We start from the raw sequence: 22,447 nt of genomic DNA, 5'->3' as shown, positions 1-22,447 counted from the left end.
ACATGTCCTAAGTCATGTAACTTATTTTTTAAGGAGCTAAGTCTAAAGTACTGACATGTAATTATTTATAATATAATGCATAATGAAAAGACAGCTATAAAAGTATACATGACATAAACTTCCTTTTTCAGACTTTTAATGATTCCTTATTATTCTGTCATGAAGATGTGGTATAATATACATTAAAAAGCCTTTGCTACTGAACACTTGAGTTGCTAGTAAAATCAAGTAGGGCAGTCTTTTTGCAAAATCCTGACTTCATTCACTTGAAATTATTAATTGATGGCCTATACATCAGTCATTTTATTATATGCTGTCCTTGAAGAAGTGCCTGATTTGTAACTGCATCTTTGGTGAGCATAGACACACACCACCTGCCCTACCCCTACCCCACCCCCACACACACGGTATAGGGCTTCTATGAATTTTAAGGAAGTCCTCCGATGAGCTTCAAAAAAACTTAAGACATTTAAGCATTTGCCTCTGAATCAGAGGTCAGGTCCCAAATTATATCGATACTTGGTCTCTTGGGTGGAAAGCAGCTGTCCTCGATAGCTCAGTGTGGAGAATTGCACAGTAGGTTACAGTGGTCTTCTCAGCTAGAAACTTTAGGAGATTTATTGAGATTTATGTGCTGAACTTTTCAAGTTACCCCTACCAACAGGATGTACTTTGGAGTCTCTTTGTCAACTATGCCAATGACAAAAAAAAAAAAAAAAAAAAGGCTCCACATCTTTTCTCAATTTTCCACTTGTCAAAGCAGTAAATTTCAAACTCCACAATTTCAAAATAATAGCTGTCCGACTGTAGACACAGAAGGACATAGACACATTAGACAAAAGGGACCAAGATGATGATACAACTTAAAACATAATTTTTATCATTCCATCTAGAACACTTTTGAAAGTAAAAGACAGGAGATCTTAATAATCACATAGGGATGGCAGGTTTGTATACAGACTACCCCTGGGAACCTGAGACATATGGTCAACCTACTATGAAGAACAGTTGTAGAAACTGGCAATGGTGAGCATGGAGAAGAGAAGGTGAAGATGTGGAGGGACCTGCAAGCTGCCTCAGTATCTGCTGCTGCTGCTAAGTCGCTTCAGTCGTGTCTGACTCTGTGCGACCCTATAGACAGCAGCTCCCCCATCCCTGGGATTCTCCAGGCAAGAACACCGGAGTAAGGTTGCCATTTCCTTCTCCAACGCATGAAAGTGAAAAGTGAAAGTGAAGTCGCTCAGTCATGTCCAACTCTGTGCGACCTCATGGACTGTAGCCCACCAGGCTCCTCCATCCATGGGATTTTCCAGGCAAGAGTACTGGAGTAGGGTTCCATTGCTTTCTCCTCAGGTATCTGAAAAACCCACAAAGAACTGGTTTGATATGATCCTTATTCTAGCCCTTGGAGTGACTGAATCAAGCTAAAGAGGCTTTACCATCTGATGTAATGGTCATGAGCTTGGCTGCTGAACAGTTCTGGATTCAGTCCCAGATGAGGCTAACTAGCTGTGTGACCATAGGTAAGTCTCTTATTATAAAAGGGGAACAGAGTTGTAATGACATACTGAGGTAAAATAGAAGAGCAAGTGACCCAGAATAGGGGTTCAATAAATATTGCTGGGAGTAGTCAAGCACAGCGACAGACCACCAGTGGTGCAGTGCTGTTTTATGGATTAGTTAAATGGATGAGCAGAGCCAACCTTTTGTTTTCCTGAGTAATTTAACCTTTATTCTTATAAATAGAAGAAATTGATTAGTAATTTTTTCCAGGTATAAGATAAAGTGATTTTATGCAAAATCTTTAAGACATGTACTCAAGTAATGAATGATAAATATTTTAATAAAATATTTAATATTCATCATAAAATGACATTTTCCTGTCAAGCTATATATGCTGTTTAACAATGCAAAAAAAGCATGTTAGAAAAAAATTAAAAATGGCATATAGCTTGATTTTGAGACTGCATCTGTATAGAGATTAGAATTTAAGAAACAAGTAAACTTCCATTTGAAATCCTTTCATTAAAGACAATTGATTTTAAAATTGGTCATAATCTATTTTTCCAATAATAAGACAAAGAGGTTTTAACTTCTTACTAAAATGTATTTTGTTAGTTTTTAATGACAGTAAATTAAAAACAAATCTAAATATAGTCCTCTACAGTTTATTTTCTCTTGCTAACATTGATTTTTTGAAGTACTAAAGAGCCCGATTTTTTAAATGCATTTTGTCCAAGTAAACAGAACTTCTGGTACTGAACATCTTGAAGGCAAGTTTATAAAAAGATTACTGTTTATACTCTTCATTATACCTTCTTGTCCTTCAGCATTGTAGTTCTCAATGCCTCACTGTTTACCGCAGTAGTTTCCAAACTTTGGCTGCATAGTAGGATCACCTGGGAAGTTTTTAAAACTCCTGAAACCCAGGCCACAGCCTCTACCACAACGCCCGGGGAGTGGAAGCCAGTATGTTTTAATGTTCCCTGGGTGACTCCACTGTACAACCAAGTTTGGGAAATATGGTCTTATCCCATGGCCCATTATAGAAATAGTTATGACTAGGATTTAAAAAGCCATTAAAACTAGGTTCCAAAACCATCAGTGGTGTTTAGCTAAATACCATAGTTAAAAAAAAAAAAAAAATTAAGTGGGTTTCTAGCACACTCATCTGACCTCCACCTCCAGATGTGCAAGAAGCAAGCAAACTGCTTCTTTTTAAAATGTAGAATGTTTACAGTGACTAAAAGCACAGAAAAAAGGAAATGGAAGCAAACGCTACTACTTCTAGCAAGATGAATCTCCAGGGTACTCTTCACAAAGCCTTGGGTGTTTATAAACCAACTGAGATTTAAGGGCACTTTTCAACTCAGAAATTTTCTATTTAAACCAAATTTATTGGGAGAGACTGGAAGAGCTCTTCACAGGATTGTTTCTGTCGCTGTTGAGTCAACAGTACCATCTTGCATTGCCCTTTATAATTGCCAAAGTGCTTTCATGTCTCCAAGCCCATCTGAACATCCAGAGCTGTGGAAGAATCATAATGGTTGCAGTTCTGTTGAGGAAAATAAGGGCTCAAGGTATTAAAAGCTGGCACAAAGCAGAGTTGGAACCAGACCCCAGGGGTGACGTCTATGGAAATGCTCTTCTGATATTACATCACCTCTACCTAAACCTCAGCCATCTTTAAGCCTCAACATCCTCTTCTGGGAGCTGATTTTTCCTCTAAGAAAACACTCTTCCCTATTTCTCCCTAATACATCTGAGACGTCGAGGTCCGGTGGTTCAAGCACTACAAAGAGGCATAAAGTACAAAAGGGGCCAGGAAAATGGAGCTTCAAGGAGGAATCTGTAAGAGAGGGGAGAGAAGACGGATAGAGAGTGTGCTCAGAGCATGGAGAGCGGGCGTGTGACCATGTAAGGCCAGAATTATCAAGGAGCAATTAAGGGGCATTACAGCAACCCACTCCAGTACTCTTGCCTGGAGGATCCCATGGACGGAGGAGCCTCATAGGCTGCAGTCCATGGGGTCGCAGAGAGTCAGGCACGACTGAGCGACTTCACTTTCACTTTTCACTTTCCTGCATTGGAGAAGGAAATGGCAACCCACTCGTGTTCTTGCCTGGGGAATCCCAGGGACAGGGGAGCCTGGTGGGCTGCCGTCTATGGCGTTGCACAGAGTCGGACACGACTGAAGTGACTTAGCAGCAGCAGCAAAGTGTTTTTTAAAACTGGCTGTTTATTTATTTTTTGAGGAGAGGAGGGGTGATGTGGGCAGAGTGGTAATTTAGAAAGATTTGGGGTTACATGTTATGATGGACTGATGATGGGAGAGGAGAGGACAGGGATGTGGACCATATGGTTAAGAAACCTAAGTATATGGGCTTGAGGTAAGAGGGAACAGATTAGGGCAATAAGAGTGAAAATCAAGAAACTGACAAAATACTTGAAAGCAAGGATGAAGTATCTGTAGCAAAACAGGAAATGCAGCTATTTCAATAAGACATTTACTTTCGGATCTGATGGCTGTGTGTAGGATGACAGAATACTTAGTGACCCCTAATTGGTTGAATGACTGGATTAAAAGGGCATTAATACCAACCTGGTAGTGGTTTTGAAAAGTAAGGTGAAGGGTTGTTGGCAGAGCTGTCTTATGTCTTTCAGTTTTGGTGAGAAACTGGCTTTCATAAAGGAGTACAAAGAAAGCTAATCACTGTCTTGGGCAGCATTAAATTGAGAAGGGTCAGGGATAAAACTAGATGATCAAAATAGGAGTCAAAGTGCTATGAATGGACTAGCACAACAGTTTACTATAAACAGATGTAAAATCTTGTTCTTTGGGACCCCAAACCAGTAGTAGAATACAAGGTGAGGCAGATGGCTGCTGAAACGTGTGAATAAATACATGATTGGTTGACAGTGAGAGGTAAAACAGAAAGGTATGTTCTAAACTGAGACAAACCACATCTCGAATCCTTGCCCTGAGAAAAACGTAAAAGGTTTGGAATGCATACAAAGAATGACCCTTAAGAGAATAAGGGATTAAAGTCTGGTTTGAGCATCAGTGAGAAAAACCAGGAAATGAGTGTGAACTGTGGTCACCAGCAAGACTGTGAGCACACTCTGAAGCCGAGAACAGGTATGAAGCTAGAGGTGGTTCAGGATTGCGCACCGAGGTGTGAAATGTCAAGGAAGCAAAGCCATCTTGGTCGACGACAGAGCAGGTGTGAGGCAGCCTACTGGAGTGCCTTCAATGGGATGGAGCCAGGAAACTAGCTGAAAAAGACTGGGAGATGAAGGAATCAAGACTAGCAGTCACGCTTGGTATAAAAAATAAAGTTAGCAGGTGTAAAGAGCTTTTACAAAGGAAAAAAAAAGAAAAAAAGGCTAGTTTGGAGAAGGTGCAATTATAATCTTAGAGACTGAACAGCTGAAAAATGACTATATTCTATTTGTGACCATGTTTCTGAATAACACAGTAAAAACGCAGTACTATAATTCATGTGGGAAAATGCATATAGTCTAAAGCAAATGAGGAAAATATCTAGGTTCTGTGAATTGACTAAAAATGCCAGCCTTATGTCATCTGGATCAAGCATAAAGGTAAAACATGTAACAAAATAAGGGGTCCACAAGACCTTTTAGTAGCCAGAAGCTTCTAAAATACAGCTTTGGGGCCACAAAAGCAGAATAAGCTAAGCTGGAATGGAAAGCATCCAAAAAGGCAACGGCTCCCTAACTGGTTTTCTAACTTCCAACCTCTCGCTCTGTTGAACAGCCAACGAGCCTCTCAAAGGCTGGACCTGCTGCTACCCGGCCCAGAAACCTCCACTGACTTCCCATCTCACTCAGCCTGAGAGCCAATATTCTTGCCCAGGCTTATGAGGTTAGGCAAGTCCTCGCATTACACCTCTCAGGCTATATTCCACCAGCCACACTGGTTCACTCCACTCCAGCCACACTTGTTTTTCCTCAGCTACCAAGCACCAGCTGCTGGAACCTTTCCTTGGAAGGGTCTTCCAGGCAACGACGAAGTTGGCTGCTTCACTTCCTTCAGGTCTCTGCTCAAAGTCACCTCGTCTGAGAGGCTTCCCTGACCACACTATGTAACACAGCACCGTCTCCTATCACCTGACATAGGTCTCCCACCCATTACAATGGTCTCCAAGAGGAAGGACCTTGATTGGTTCTCCTGTCTAGAATGGTATGAATTTCCCCTGACAGGTACCAAATATCTGTTGACCAAATGACTGGAGAGGAGACGTAGATAAATGGCAGGAGAGCAGTTGTTGGGAGGGAGGAACTGGGAGATAGACACTAGAGTCGTGTTCTTAAGAAGTTGAGTCCCAGACTCTGGAAACACGGTGTGGTTTCACTGTCATACTCTCCTCCACACTTCAGATTAAGACCTATGTGCCATCCTAAGTCTGTAAGCGAGACAGTGAAATATTTTAGATACTTACAGGCTACCCTTCTTGGAGGATGTGAAGCCAACTGAGAGTAGGCTTATGGTTCAAAGAGCAGAATCCTAGATTCATCAGAAACATTCTACATTTGAAGTTCTAACCTCAGATAACACAACTCTCCCTGAGTTCACATTAAAAAATTTTTGCATTCATTTCAAACTACTCATTAAGGTATAAGGTATGCCTTATGCTAAATTTTTATGATTCCAAGAGCAGCCTAACAGGGAAAAAAAAAAAGAATCTTAAAATATTTTATCATCAGTAAGATAATTTTACCTTAAAGATTATAAAAATCAGCAAGTATCTCTTTTTGACAGACTGGGAGGATGGCTATTCACTAACTATAAACAATGTTAATATAAAATGGTATTGAAACAGCTGTGAAATAATGGGTGCAATTTGCTTATTTTAAAAATTATTGAAGTCTAATGTGCAATAGGGTTACTCCCTTAGGCTAAATACTAAAACATTAAAAATTTTCACCAAGGAAAATACAACTGGAAGACAGAATAATTCTTCAGGAAATTTACCCTATCCTTTTAGTTTCATAAATTTCAAGACAAATGATATTATCTCATCAGAGTGATCAATTTTCATTATACATTACTTAGGAAATGAAGCAACTGCTACCGAGTTTACCTTACATGAGGTCTGATTATAAGTAAAGTTTGGGTTATACATCTTAATCAGTGATTCTTTCCCTGTCTCTTCATAACCCAGGAAGGTTGTGAAGAATCTTTAAGACCAACTCTGATGCATTTGATATCAGAAAAGAACAACAACAAAGAAACACTTAAAAGTTAAGGTTTTTAGGCACTGGGTCTGGATTCCAGATAATAAGATGTTAGCACTGCAGTAAAACCAATAGCTACCAGCCTGGGCTTTTGCAAAGATCTGTTTAGTGTCAGTTCCAGCTCATCATGTGACCCCAGAACAAGTTACTTAAACTTGCTAAGCCTCAGTCTCTCCTTATGTAAAACAGCAGAAGTAACACAGGGTTGTCACTTACATAGTCCACATAAGCTGCTTAGCATATTGACAGATCAGGTACTCTATACATATTCACCCGTGATGTGACGAGATTCCTTTGAATAGTAAGGAAAGTATCAGTGTCTATATTTAATTACCTGAAAAGTAATTTGGAAGCTATGTGGCTCTTGTAATTTGGATTTAATTCAGACTTCCCAGGTGGCTCAGACGGTAAAGCGTCTGTCTACAATGCAAGAGACCCGGGTTTGATCCCTGGGTTGGGAAGATCCCCTGGAAAAGGAAATGGCAATCTACTCCAGTACTATTGCCTGGAAAATCCCATGGACAGAGGAGCCTGGTAGGCTACAGTCCATGGGGTCTCCAAGAGTCAGACACCACTGAGCGACTTCACTTTCACTTAAGACAATCTTAGTAACTTACCACATTGAACCCCTACACCCAGATTCATGTAATACTGACTTGGAAACTTGTTTTCCTAGGATATAGTGTGGGTTAAGAAAGTTGGGCCAAAGACTGATATTATATAAGCCCATAGGCCTATTTCTTCCTTTAATTTCCTACTTTGGAACCATTAATGTTAACCAGTTTAATAATGACACTGAATTCAGAGAATATAGCTTGAACATGTCTATGTTTAGTATTATCATCTAGAAGCAGAAACATTTTTCTAATGAATAAGAAAATGTTAAAGAAGTCGTTCTTAAGACAAAAAGTAGAGAAATAAATTATCGAGAGTTTGAGACAAAACCACCCTTACAAATTACAGAAGGATACTTCCTTTTGCACTGATGTACTGCTGAGAAGTACAGAAACACAACCAAGACTCCTCTTCCAGCATGGAACATTCTTTATGGTATTTTTATAATGCCTATTCTAACAGAAAAAAAAATTTCAAGGATCTTTCTAAGATTGCTTTTAGGTAGGTAGTATCATTACACTAATAAAATTTTTTGGTCTACAAGTGAATATAACACTAAGGAGATCAGGCCTGAGATTTCTTTGGAAGGAGTGATGCTAAAGCTGAAACTCCAGTACTCTGGCCACCTCATGCGAAGAGTTGACTCATTGGAAAAGACTCTGATGCTGGGAGGGATTGGGGGCAGGAGGAGAAGGGGACGACAGAGGATGAGATGGCTGGATGGCATCACTGACTCGATGGACGTGAGTCTGAGTGAACTCTGGGAGTTGGTGATGGACAGGGAGGCTTGGCATGCTGTGATTCATGGGGTTGCAAAGAGTTGGACATGACTGAGTGACTGAACTGAACTGAACTGGAAAAGGTAAAAGTCAATGTGGGATCTGGACATTAGGGTCCTAGAGTGGCAGAGGTTAAAAGAAAGAAAGCAGCTGTGGTATGATAGGAGCTCCCTAAAGACACAGGCAAGAAAAAAAGAGTCGATAAACAAAAACTTATAGAAACTTTCCTTAGTGAATTTTACAAAGGGATTTCATTCAAAATTCAATCCTTATACTTAGTACACTTACAGAATTGAACTTGACGATAAACAAAAACTTATAGAAACTTTCCTTAGTGAATTTTACAAAGGGATTTCATTCAAAATTCAATCCTTATACTTAGTACACTTACAGAATTGAACTTGACAAAGTGGAAAAATCTCTCCTCATAAATATGGTAATCATATACTCATTAGTTGAATAATATTTACTAATGGAAAAGTATAGTATTTGTAACCATTCAAAGTTTTCTCAGTAGTTCAAAGTTGCTAATTTATGTTAAAAATTTATTATAAAAATACCAGCAGAGGGCAGATTGACTAATTTTGTTACCATAAACTTCAGATAATTGCTATTGACAAGTTTGGATTAGTTAATGAAAAAATCAGGTCTTACAGTTAATGTGAAAATATAATCTTTTCTAAAACCAAAACTTTACTTTCCCCTGGACTGGAGAAATTAACTCTTGAGCTACAAAGATTGAAGACGGTGGGCATGAGAGAATGGACAACATACCCACGTTCATTCTAGGGGCAAGATCATGCATATTAGGCCACTGATTCACTGTAACAGAACCATAACATTTCAAGTACATTACAGAATTCTCATAAATTATAGATTTTTAAAATTTCAAGTAGAAAAAAGTAATTTCAAAATATGATGTTCAGATTAACTTAAATATTCAAAAAGTTCAGTCAGTCCCCATTCAGAAACAGATAAACAGTATATTTATTAAATGAGTTAAGACAAATAAACTTTACAAATAGACAAATAATAAAAGGCTCAGTGGCTAAAATAGATGGTAAGCATCATTGAAAGAAATCAACACCATCACGGTATCTCAGTTGGCTTACACGTGTAAAAAGAAATTTTCAAAGAGCAGTTTCACAGAAATGAAGCCAGTTTTTTTTTTCTTATAAACAAATTGCCATTTCTTGGTTCAAAACTGACATCTGTTATGAAAATTACCATATCACATATTTATAAGATGACAAGGAGTAACTCATCTTCAAAGTGCAAGTAAGTCTATTTACAACCACAAAAAAGGCAATGATGAGGAGAAAAAGATTTTTAAAAAATATACAAAGATTAAAAACATTTGGGATGCAAAATTAAACAATTTTTTGGTTAGAGGATAAAAGAGAAAGTGATTGAATTACAGATGCTGATTTCAGCTATACATACTATATAATGGGATCCAAGATCTTTAACAGCTTGCTTGCATTTTTTCCTACTTACATAATGCTCTGGAAATTTCTGGTAGAAATTACAGTGTCTCAGAGAGAAATACACACTAAGCATGTCTTGCTACTACTTCATGGATGTCATAAGACCCGTTTATGGATTAGAGTTGGTGTAAAAAGCCATTGCCTTAAGTTGAAAAATGAATACTGTAAAAGCTCAATACAAACCCTCCAAAGCACATGCACTTCTATATCTTTTGGTAATTACATTCATATTTAAGCATAATCAAAATAAAAAAGAAAACTGAAAACACTTCCCTTTTCTCTATTCCCTATGCCTCGTAGGCTCTCCAGTTGACAGGATAAATTTTTAGAGTTGAAAAGGGTTCTTTGAGATAGTCTAGTCCACCACCCTCTTGTAGGGGAGATGATTTTCCCAAGGTCATGCAGCACATTAATAGCAAAACCCAGACTAGAAACCAGGTCTTGATTCCTAGCCTAGTACGCTTTCCAGCATATCATGCTACCTCTTTTTACAGTACGATTCACTCTAAATACCTGATGAGTAATGTACAATTACAAATGCTGACAGAGCCAACGTGTTTCTAAGTCTTGCAGAGGATAACTGCAAAGGATTGCTGGAGAGAAAAAGATTCTCCCCGACCCACCAAAAATACCAAGCACCATCAACTAAATGTTTCTTTGCTGGGTCAGCATTTTCAGATGTTGTAGTAGTCCTTGTAAACTTTATGTCAGCCTGAGGATTATATATCTGGTGAAATCTGGGCCCTAACACAGTGCCAGTTCCTAAATGGTAAAGACAGAGGCCAAAGAGGGGAGAAGGCAGACCAAAGAAATAAAGACTTGAAAAATCCAACTGGCTTAGAGACAGGCATTCCAGCATACGGTTAAGTAATACATCTAAATATATATTTTTAGGGCCTTTCCCATCTTTTCACATTATCATTTTAACTAATTTGTTATTTGGCCACTTAAGAATGAAAACAAATGTATCCGAGACAATGGCGGTTGTTATTTTTTTTTTTTAAACTGAGACTATTTTAGGCAAACTAAATAAACTCTATGAAGAACATGTCAAACTGCAATGATTTTCTTAATCTGCTTCTAGTAGACTGCCACCAAGGAATTAAAGAGGGTACCTCATGGGGCTGTTACCATCTTGAAATTTATTCCAATTGCAGTTAAAGAGAACAGACCGATGCACCACATAGGCAGAATTGAGTAAAGAAGCTGAAAGTTCTTTTTAAAAAAAATTGCTGTGTATTTATTTAATAAAAGGGCATATTTATGTTTACAAACAAGTTTCAAAAACAAAAGGAAAACATGTATGCTTCTACTTATTAACCTTTTTCAAAATGCCAACAGCCCTCATGCTGTATGAAGGTTTCTAAGGATTTATTAGAAAAAAATAAAATCAATACAGTTCACTCACAGTTCACCAAGACATCACTGAACTAACATGTTCAGACAAAAACAAAAAGGACTAAAATTCTCTTGTAGTTTGATAGTTTGATTTAATTTGATTTGCCTGAAATAACAAAAGCATTTCAAGCATCTTTCATTATGTCGTTGATATCCTGCATTAAACAATCTACTAAATTCTGAACAAAGGTTATTAGCAAGTTTTCAAAAATTTTAAAAATTAAACAGTTGTTTCAAAACCATTAAGTAGTAAATGTATTTAAGAAACTAATTAAGACAGATGCCATAACTTCATTAGAACACCACTGCTCATGTTTTTTTTTTGTTTTGTTTTTTTGTTGTTGTTTTTTTTTAAACAAAGCATTAGTGTTATCTATTTGGCTATTAGTATTAGCAATTTATCTACAGTATTTAACAAGGTAAATTGTAGGCAAAAATTTAGTACAGTTTCAATAGAAACACCCCCCCCTCCTTTTTTTTCCTGAAAATACAGCAGTATTTGAAGGACTAATTTTATCTCTGCATCAGTTATAAGGAAGCGTCCCATCTATGAACAGGAACAAAAAAAGTATCTACAAACCTTGTAAACAGATCTGCATCATTTATAAACATAAATAATCCAAATTATTAACAGCCAACAGCAGAAATTAAAGCATCAATTCAATGATCCAGGGCTCTTTGCTTGCTTGCCCAGCTTTATTCCTCCCTCTCTCCCATCAAGGATTGAGATCAACTAAAACTTTGCTAATATACTGTTCAGGACCATTCTTAGGTTCTACTGATGATCCACAGGTCGACTTATGCTGAGTTACTGTTTATCTGTCAGTTCATTTCTCCCACCCCCCAAAAAGCACCCTCAGTCTGGCAGAAAGCTTTGCTTTTTTTTTTAAAAAAATAAATCTACATTCGTACAAGTATGTCTTCTGTTGAAGTCCAGAGACAAGAATACTATCTTGTCCGTCACAATATGTGAAAAGACCCAGTTTCAATTTGTTTCTTTACAATGCAGCTAGTGTGTTAACGTTCAGCTTACAATCAGAGTGATGTTTCCAAACTATGTAGTGGGCTTCCTGGGGATGAAGAGGTAGCAGACTTGTTCATTTCTATTGTAAGGTAAATCCCGCTGTCAACAGCATTGTTATTTTTGTTGGGAGAGGGTGGAGGACTGGAGTTACGTTTTGTAGGAGCATCATCTTCAGCATCAGTGTCATCAATAAGGGGAATATGAGGCTCTGAATCTTCTATCCTAAACTCAGGATGTGTCATAAAGTTGTGAATTGAACTTCTTGATTCCGGTTTTTCTAACCCTTCATATAAAGAACTACGAAATGCATTCACCACTCGAATCTGTAAATATCAGAAAACACAGAAACATATCAGTACGCTGTTACCTTAATTTAAAAATGGTTCATTTATGAGTCTGAATCCACAAACAGCTAGGGATGAGTGAATCATATTTGCATGTAATGCAGTGGAACTTGCAATACACTGTAAAAAAAATGAATATTTTAGTAGGACACTACAGAACAACAAAACCACATACTCTAAGAATTAAGGGGAATAGAATTCAAAGTAATGCTAAGAATATCTCATTGTCACTGGCTAAGAATTTAATAGCCATTTTATAGGATATTTTTCCCTAAGAAAACAAAACCAAAGAGAAAACAAACATAAAATTAACCATACACAAGCGTTAGCTGATTTTTTAAATAAAAGAAATATAATTTTTAAAAACAATTCAAATAAGTTAAACGAAGTCAAGCACAGAGGGTTACTACTCATCATGCTAGGAATTAGGGAGTCACCGACTATGAAAAAGCCAAGCAAATATAAGCTGAATGCCACAATGAACTCACATCTACCCCACTACACCCTTAATTTAAAAAAAAAAAAACAAAACCCAAATAAATATCTATGAAATGCCATTAAACAGCTATAAATATTTGAGTATATGCCATTTGTCTATAAAGTGTTAGTGTTTTTCTCTATAATGATAAAACTTAGATAAGTTTATGTACTACACTCCACTAGAAAGAACAGATTTAAAATAAAACAAAAAACTTTCTGAGATTCTTTTATGAAAAATTTCCCAAGGAGAAGAAAAAGTGTTCAAGCATTTTCACCCTTAAACACACAGACCAACAATTCATCTTCCTTCTCAGAATTCTGCTAAATGGAAGAAAAGAGGTCAATGAGTAATCAACTCAAATACATTACTAAACACACAGACTCGGGGTCTCATTAATTCAGTATCATAAAGACTTAAAAAAAAAACCCCAAATAATTGGATTATTATTATTTATTATGTCAGTTATCCAGATATAACTGACACTGACATTTCAGGAAAAAAGATGATTAAAGTCCTAAGTCACCAAAATCACTTCATAAAACAATGGTATTCAAAAAATAAATTTATTCACGGAGATATTTCAATTTATTTTGTAAAAATGTAACAATTTATGCCCACTTTTTTACTGCATATATTTAAGGCATACAAGACTATTTGATACACATCTACAGCATGAAACAGTCACTGTCTCTGTGTGTTGAGAACACCTGAGGTTGGACTCTCCTAGCCAATTTCAAGTAGACAGTAGTGTTGTTACCTACAGTCACCATGCTATACATCAGACTTCCGGAACTCATTCATCTTGCATAACTGAAACTCTCCACTCCCTGAACAGCATCTTGCAATTGCCCCTCCCCCTGGTAATCCCCATTCTACTCTACTCATATGCGTTTGACTCTTCCAGATCCCCACTTCTGAGACTTTAACCAAAGGAACTGAAATCAAGATTTTGGAGCGATTCCTGCACTCCCGTGTTTGCTGCTGTCAGTGGCCAGTATGCACAGAGAATACGAACTGGAGGACCAGCTAGCCTATCTGGTGGGTGATGAGCTGCTTAACGTGACTCTGAAGTTGCTGCTTATTGGACTTGTTTGCTGGTATTGCTAATAGAGCTCGAGAAGCAGTTGAGGTCTCTCTTTTGTTCTGACCAGTCTGGGTAGAGGAGAGTAGTGAAGAATCACGGGGAAAATGAATCAATTTTTGAAACATGTTAAATTTGTTAAACAACCAAAGTGAAAATATTAAGAGTTCAGAAGAAAGTTATGGGTGTAAGTTACAGATCTGGGAGTTTAGCAAAGCTCCAGGAGGGGTAGAGTGTAAAAAGTAACAAGCAGGTGAGGGCAGCAAGTCTATTTGTACATACAATCACACACACCTGTGACAGCTGAAATCGGATTCCTTTCCACTGAAGTTTTTCAATTTTTTCCCCCTCTCTGACAAAATTTATTATGTTATCCTAGAATATCCAAGCTTGAAAGGATATTTGAGATAGTTTATTTCAACCACTTTACAAATAATACAACCGAGTAACTGAAGACAGGTGGCTGCCTTTCCAGGTCACTCCAAATTAGTGCAGAAAGCCTCAGAGCTAAGGTTTCTGGACTCCCAACTCCAGGTTCTTTCAAGTCAATGAAAGAATACACGGACATTAACTTTATAACTAACTTTACTAGAATAAGGTACTTCCTAAGATTAGGGTCAGCACAGTACACGGGAAGCTTAGAAATGCTCCAAAGCAATATAATTTTCAAGTAACAGTTCTCATATTAGGCACACAAAACAACATCTAGATTAACCAGGGGTCACTGAAACAAATTTAGTTCACTTCCTGCTCGTTAAATAAGAAAGCACCCGACCTAAGGCATGCCACTGAGCTAGTTATATTTGCTCTCATCTCTATAACTTTCTATAGGTAAAATTCTCACAGAACAGTAGTAATTCTGAGTGATGAAAAAGCACAATTGCGTGCATTATACTGTAGGTAGATAGAAAATTATTTTAATACCACAAAGAAATCAGTTTAAGCAGAAACTGATTACCTATTTTTGATAATCCAACCCCTACTGTTTATTTAATCCAGTCTTTAAATGTTATTCTTTTAATAGAAATTAAGACCTCCTATGTACAACACTATTTAAGGAAAATTCAACAATTCCTATGTCAAGAAAAAATTTTAAAGAATAAATTATTGAGAGAAAAAAATCCGAGGCATGAGGCACAGATGGCAAATAATACATTGAAATGATTATTATAATAATAAAGTAATTTTAGGAAACTGAAAGTGATTACCAAGGTAAGCACTACATTAAATCTAGCAAAGTAAGATCATGTACCATGCTAAACCACCCATTTTCTTAAATATAATCCTAACTTTTGATAGGAGAAAAGAATATTACTGACCAAAACATGGTACACAGGAGACAGTTCTGTTTTACCTTCTACAACAGACTTTTCCTGAAATTTGTCATCATCCATTTACTATACGCACTATAAATTAAAGAATTTCAATGGTAAAGTAAAAGGTACTTTGCAAGGAAAGAAAATTCTAGGTTGCTTTTCAAAGTTGTGTCTTTGTACATCAAATTTTCTCAAAGTGAGACCTGGTAATAGCTAATGTTTTAATTATCTGGAATAGGGGCTGGAAAATATTTTCTGTCAAGTGCCAGATAGTACCTACTGCATAGCACAGAGGGCTATATTCAATATCTTGTAATAATCTATAATGGAAAATAATTTGAAAAAGAATGGATATATACGTCTAACAATCACTCTGCTATACCACTGAAACTAATGCAACATTGTAAATTAACTATACTCCAATTTAAAAAAGAGGTTATAAAAAAGAGTCAAAGTTTGACATAGATATTCCTAAGATTATTCTCTACTAGGGCAGGAACCCAGTGATAAAATTAAACCTCCCATTAAATGAATTAACACCATTATCCTGGCTACCTGTGCCCAGCAACTCAGAGGTTTCATACAGAGTTGTGCATCAAAAAAGAGTCTGCAGCAGGTGTGGGTGTGTAAGACTTAAAACAGAGCTTGTGATTGATTTGATATTTAATATAAAGCCTGGGACCCAATTATACAGAGAAATACAATTAATATGATACCACACCTAGTGAAAAAGTCAACTATTTAAAATTTTGCTAAAATAAAAATCAACAGAATTTATACTACCTACTAGATAAAACTTGTCAAAAGTTTAACTTAAAGCTAATCAAGAGCAAACAATTAAATTCAGAATGTAGGACACTTTATAAAACAATCTGCCTGGATTTTTAAAAAAGAAAATCAATGTTATGAAAAATAAAGGTAGAGAAAATGGATCCAGGTTAAAGGAGAGAAGAGTCATAACATACACTATTGAATGTCCTTTCTTGGATCCAGGATCAAAAAAGCTGTAATATATGACATTTTGGGGGCAAATGAAGAAATCTAAATATGGACTGTGTATTAGATAAAATGGTATATACTATTATAAAGATAAAGCAGACATCATAAAACATTAAGAAGTGGTAAATCCAGGCAAAGGGATTTTGTATGGATTAACCTTTCAACTTGCCTATCAGTTTGCAATTTTTCAGTTTTGAGGGGAGGGAATGTATCAGGATTAAGTCTCAGTCTGGCTCCTCCTTGTGGATATACATAGAAGCTTACTTTCCATTCCAGCCTCATCAACTCCTTCATTTCATTACTCTTTTAGTTTTAAACTATATCAGCTGGGATCTGCTTTCCTCAACCAACAAATTCTATCAAAGGGTCAGCTTGCGAGTCATTTCCTTAGATAATTTTCCCTGACATCTCAGGGAAGGGCGAAGACTCCTAACAGTTTCATCACCATGTCGAAATTCCTATCTCATCTGCTTCTCTCCCTAGAGGACAAAGTCGGGAGGTTCCAGAGCATGTGGTAGGCCTTGCAGTGTTTATGAAATACAACAAAGTGAACACTAAGAGCAGGAGGTGAAGGCCTGAGTGGTAACATGCCCTCGAAAGCCAGGAGTCATGTGGAATCCAGATGAGGGAGGGATGCAAGCGACATCAGCCGTCCCGGGCCTAAGGCCAGGCCTAAGGCTGCCTATTCCACGTCATTCAAGCAGGTGGCACCACGGTAACTTCTAAGAGGAAGATTCCTATCTGTCCATACATATAAATGTAACATCCTAAAGTCAGTCACCCTAAAGATATAACATGCCTAAAGTTACACGGTCAGTTTGTCTTTTCAGCACCTGGGTGCTCTTTCTTCTACATCATGCTGCCTCTGCTTATTGGCTATGGACACGTCATTCAAACTCTAAGTCAGCTTTCACACCTGTCAAATGGGGATGGTTCCTATTCTGCCTGCTGTGCAACACTGTCAAAAATAACAAATGAAAATTACTTAAGCAAACAGTGAACAGGCAGACTCTTGAGTGAACAGTCTTTTTTTTTTTTTTTAAACAGCATTATTTTCTCCCTTAATTTATCCTCTCCCCAGTTTCCCAATGGACGTGAGCTTGAGCCAACTCTGGAAGATGGTGAAGGACAGGAAAGCCTGGTATGCTGCAGTCTGTAGGGTTGCAAAGAGTTGGACACAAGGGAGTGACTGAACAACAACGTTTCCCAAGATTCCTCTTTAGTCTCTCACTGGCTAAAGATCGAATGGAAAAGATAAGTCACTGCCCAAATCAGGTATCTCAACTGAGTTGGAGGGTACGGATGAGGGGGTGGGTGTGTTTATATCTTTAATGTTTCCAATATACTGAGAATCCACCATGGAATCAACAAGCTAATTCAGAGTAAGGATGATAAAGGTTATAAGACTTCTGGAGAGTTTACTAAAATGCAACAATCTGTTATATTTCTTTACACTAATAACTACATGAAAGGGAAATTAAGAAAACAAATCTCATTTACAATTGCATTAAAAATAATAAAGTATCTAGGAATAAATTTAACCAAGGAAGTGAAAGACCTGTATACTGAAAACTACAAGACATTAATAAAAGAAACTGAAGATGACACAAATAAATGAAAAGATACTCCATTTTCATAGGCTGGAAGGATTAATAGTGTTAAAATGTGCATGCTACCCAAAGCAATACAGATTCAATGTAATCCCTAGCAAAATTCCAATGGCATTTTTCACAGAAATAGAACAAAAAATCCTAAAATTTGTATGGAATCACAAAAGACCCTGAATAGCCAAGGCAATCTTGAGAAATAAAAACAAAGCCAGAGGCATTACACTCCCTGATTTCAACTGCATTACAAAGATACAGTAATTAAAACAGTATGATATTGGCATGAGTTTGTATACAAATGGAGATACAGATCAGTGGACAAGAACAGAGACCCCAGAAATAAACCCATGCATAGGCGATCAATTAATTTACAACAAAGGAATCAAGAATATACAGTGGGGAAAGTCAGTCTCTTCAATAGATGGTGTTAGGAAAGTGGGACAACCACATGCAAAAGAACGACACTGGACCAATCTCTTACATCACACACAAAAATGCACTCAGAATTATAATGACTTTAATATGAGACATGGAAACCATAAAGCTCCTAGAAAAAACATAGATGCTAAGCTTCTTGACATAGGTTTTGATGACGAATTTTTGAATCTGACACCAAAAGCATAAAAGGAAAAATAAACAAGTGGGATTACATCAAACTGAAAAGTTTCTACGCATCAATGAAAACCATGACCAAAATGAAAAGGCACCATTTTGTTCTCATAAAATGTGAGAGAATATTTGCAAATCTATGTATATGATATGGGGCAAATATTCAAAATATATATATATTTCAAAATCTATACAAATCAATAACAAAACCCCCAAATATGGTCAAAAGATCTGAACAGCCATTTTCCCAAAAAATATATACAAATGGCCAAGTGGTACATGAAAAGATGCTCAATATCGTTAATCATCACAGAAATGCAAGGCAAAATCACAACGAGGTATTACTTCACATCTGTTAGGATGAAATGGAAACAACCAAAGTGTTCTCTGATGAATGAATGGATAAACAAAGTATGGTGGACACACACATGAATAGTATTTAACCATAAAAAAGAAGGGATTCTGGACATTTGTGATAACACAGATGAACCCTGAGAGTATTATTATCCTAAATGAAATAAATCAGACAGAGAAAGACATATACCGTATGGTTTCTCTTACATGTATATGTGACATATTAAACGCCCCCCCCTCCCCGCCAAAACCAAGCTCACAGATATTAAAAAAACAAATGGTTGCTGCAGGAGGTGGGAGGTGGGCAGTGGTGGGAGAGCTGAGTAAACTTAAAAAAAAAAAAAAATTGAGTAAAAAAAATTTTTAGTGCATTTTCCCTACTTTGGAAAACTCAATAGAATATCTTATCTAGGAAGCAATTTTAAATTGATTGTATAAATGAAAAAAAAAAAAACTCACATAAATATCAAAGAACTTAGAAGCTTCTACAGGGTTTCCACTTCAAAACAAAACAAAATAAATAAAAAATTCACAGCAAGCCCACAAAGTCTAGGCTAAGGAGGCAAGTGAGTGAAGTGAAGTCACTCAGTCGTGTCCGACTCCTTGCGACCCCATGGACTGTAGCCTACCACACTGCTCTGTCTATGGGATTTTCCAGGCAAGAGTACTGGAGTGGGTTGCCATTTCCTTCTCCAGAGGATCTTGCCGACCCAGGGATCAAACCTGGGTCTCCCACATTGGAGGCAGATACTTTACCGTCTGAGCCACCAGGGAAGTCTAAGAAGGCAAACACCTGCGTATACGCTCAGAACTTTTCTTCAGGGTACCAACTTACTTTCTAAACTGATCAAGATACAAGTCAAGGCACTACGTTCATTTTCAGCTTTAAAAACACAATTTCTTGGTTCTGTTAGATCAGTTTCAAATCACATGCTTTTGGGAATCATGCAGAATGGAATATGTTTAAAGGCATATACTCAAAAATTTATAGTCGTTTCACAAATTCTAAGCTACAGTTTTATTCCCCGTATTAACTACCAGAGTTAGCGTAGAGACAAAGATTTCATGTCTGATCTTTGGTTGCAATTGTTCCACCTGTTATCTAGCCCTCTAAGAAATAAAACGACAACAAGGACAACACTTTGAGGTCTCAATCCACTTTACGAAAAGAAAGCTTTATGAAAAGCCTGAACAATGAATTCAAACATTAAGGAGAAAATGAGAAACGTTAGGTGTGTGAAGTAGGAGATGTTAATTTCATGCACTTAGGAACACACACTCACACCCCACAGTAGTAGAAGCAGTAGAAGAGGAAAACACTACATGTGTAGGGGTAGAAATATTTGTTACATCATGATGCTGGCTGGCGATGGAGGGTTGCCGCCTTAGTGCCCCCTGAATGGAACTTCCACTCTGGAAAGCATTCACTACATCCATCTGCAAGGAATCAGAGATTGTGACAGCTTGCTCAGCAAGAGAGAGAGAGAACAAGAGAAAGGACCATTCCATCTATCAACATATAAAAAGTAAAGAAAAAGGCACTTTTTACAGAGCAGATAAATAGGCAAGAGGAGCATTTGGAGATGAAGGGGGTGGAAAAAAAGCTAGGAGAAAAGGAGCTTAGGGGCATACGGACACATTCTTTCGTGGTCAGTTAAAACTTGCACTCATTCCAAGCACCAGTACTATTTTTCAAAAGAGTAAGTTCTGTGGGTTGGGGAGGCTAGAAAGGAAGCAAAGGAGCACATTCAAACCTCCTCCCCAGCTCCAAAGGCCCTTGGCTCCCGCTCCCATTGTCTCTCCTACCTCTCCACCAGGCCCATACCTGTGTCTGGATTCTGTTCAGACCTCTAAACCACAAGATCTGGCCACGCCGCAACTCCCGCTCAGCGTGATCAATCTCTTCCACATCCTCCGCTAACTCCTCCTCGGGTATTTCCTCCTTCTGTGTGCCATGACCAGCTTCTTTGAGGAATTTTAAACGGCTAGTTGGAATTGTTGAAATAAGCTACAACACAGGGGAGAGAACTTAGAAACAAACCATATCAAAATACAATGAAACTGATCAACTTCAATACAGAAAAGGAATGAAAAGCTGCACTCAAGAGCCAACTAGCTTTACCAATGAAGCAATGAAATCTTGTCCATCATAGGCCTTCTTTCTCAGAACAAAAAACATTCTTCTGTTAGCTACACAAAAGATTTAAGTTTGAAGGGCAAAAGTTTCCCTGAATGAAAATAACCTGATTACATTTGCAAATTTTATTTAAGACATTCAAGACCATGAATTATCCAACCATGCTTTGATATACATATATATATACACACTTACTTAAACTCATATTAATATTTATTTCAAATAAAATGAAAATCAATCTTATAGGATGCAAAAGAAGTTTACATTTCATTAGCGCGTTAAGAATTCAATGAAGAAAAAACACACTAAAGTTCAGAAAACCTTCGAGGCTACACTGAAAGTACATTTATCCAATGTATTTATTTTCATAAAGTATAACTATTTAAAATTGGATTAACACTGATTGAGAATGACACCAAACAGGAACAAATGCCCCAGAAGACATAAAAGATAGAACAATACCAATATGTATTAACTTGTAAGTGTTAACAGCCATTTCTTAAGGAAGTTAGGAGAAACAGGCATGCAGTGAGTATCAGAACTGCTCCGAGAACTTCTAGTTCAACCACCTCATTTTAGAGACGAAACAGGTTCAGAGACACAGAAAGTGACTTGTTCATGGAGTGACTAAGACCCTAGGTTTCCTGACTTTAACACATCAGTGCTTTCTACCATGGCACCTAAAAATCAATAGACAATGTCAACCAAAGACAGCTACTAATGCCTATTAGGCATGTACACTATATTCAATTTCCTCTTCTTGAAAATAGCCAGATGTCGGGGGAGGCTGGGGGGGTTGGCTTTGCCTGTGAGGGAACATTATAAAGTAACTGGAACAGTTAAAGAAAAATGTGGACCTAGTACAGATCCTACTTAAAAGAAGATTTCTGTTAAAAAAGGTCTTTACAATGAGTAAGAAGAGAAAGCTCAGACCCTAGAAACAAAAGAAAAAGATAAAAAGCACGTAAAGATTGGGTTAAGGTTAAGTACAATCTGAATGTTTAGTCTGACTTGCAAAATAACCATAAATTAGTTCACATCAACTATACACTGTAACATGTGCTAACCTGCGTTTATGAAAATGTTAGTAGATTCTCTTATCAGTTTTCTAGTGATGGTAATAGACTTAAAATGAACACACACTGTTATCACTTATCTTTTAAGAAACAATGACATACATCTGCAAGTCAGCTACCCATCGTGAAGACGAAGGACATCTCATTTTTGAGGCAGTGTATTTTATATGTACACTGTTAAAGTCATTCAATTCAAATCATCTAAAATGTCATTTTGTGGCCTATTTTTCCAGACACCAGGAGTTTTATGGAAACATTTGTCATATCAACTGAAACTCGAGATTTTTTTAATGCTACATTTTTATGAAATTATATAACAGAATGATAAAAAGGCTAAAGCATATAATATTTTTATTAAAATATTAATTCTGAAAATGCAAA

The 22,447-nt window shown here is 37.1% G+C and overlaps 1 protein-coding gene across 3 annotated transcripts in view; it reads right to left on the bottom strand.

Annotated features, from left to right (window-relative positions):
- Positions 1-10,853: 10,853 nt before the first annotated feature.
- Positions 10,854-22,447, bottom strand: part of ATP2B1 (ATPase plasma membrane Ca2+ transporting 1) — a 131,850-nt gene continuing 120,256 nt past the window's right edge. For 2 of the 3 annotated variants that reach the window (XM_070370931.1, XM_070370932.1), the window contains exons 20-22: positions 20,679-20,861; positions 20,204-20,290; positions 10,854-12,385 (exon numbers count right to left, since the gene is read on the bottom strand). In XM_070370931.1, the coding sequence (XP_070227032.1) occupies positions 12,074-12,385; positions 20,204-20,290; positions 20,679-20,861 (582 nt within the window). In that variant the 3' untranslated portion in view covers positions 10,854-12,073. The remainder of the gene's footprint in view (positions 12,386-20,203; positions 20,291-20,678; positions 20,862-22,447) is intronic. The other variant, XM_070370933.1, reaches the window with a different exon arrangement.

The sequence above is a fragment of the Bos mutus genome, chromosome 5 (genome assembly GCF_027580195.1).
Source record: "Bos mutus isolate GX-2022 chromosome 5, NWIPB_WYAK_1.1, whole genome shotgun sequence".
Taxonomy (NCBI): Eukaryota; Metazoa; Chordata; class Mammalia; order Artiodactyla; family Bovidae; genus Bos; species Bos mutus.
This window is presented reverse-complemented; position numbering and strand designations above follow the sequence as displayed.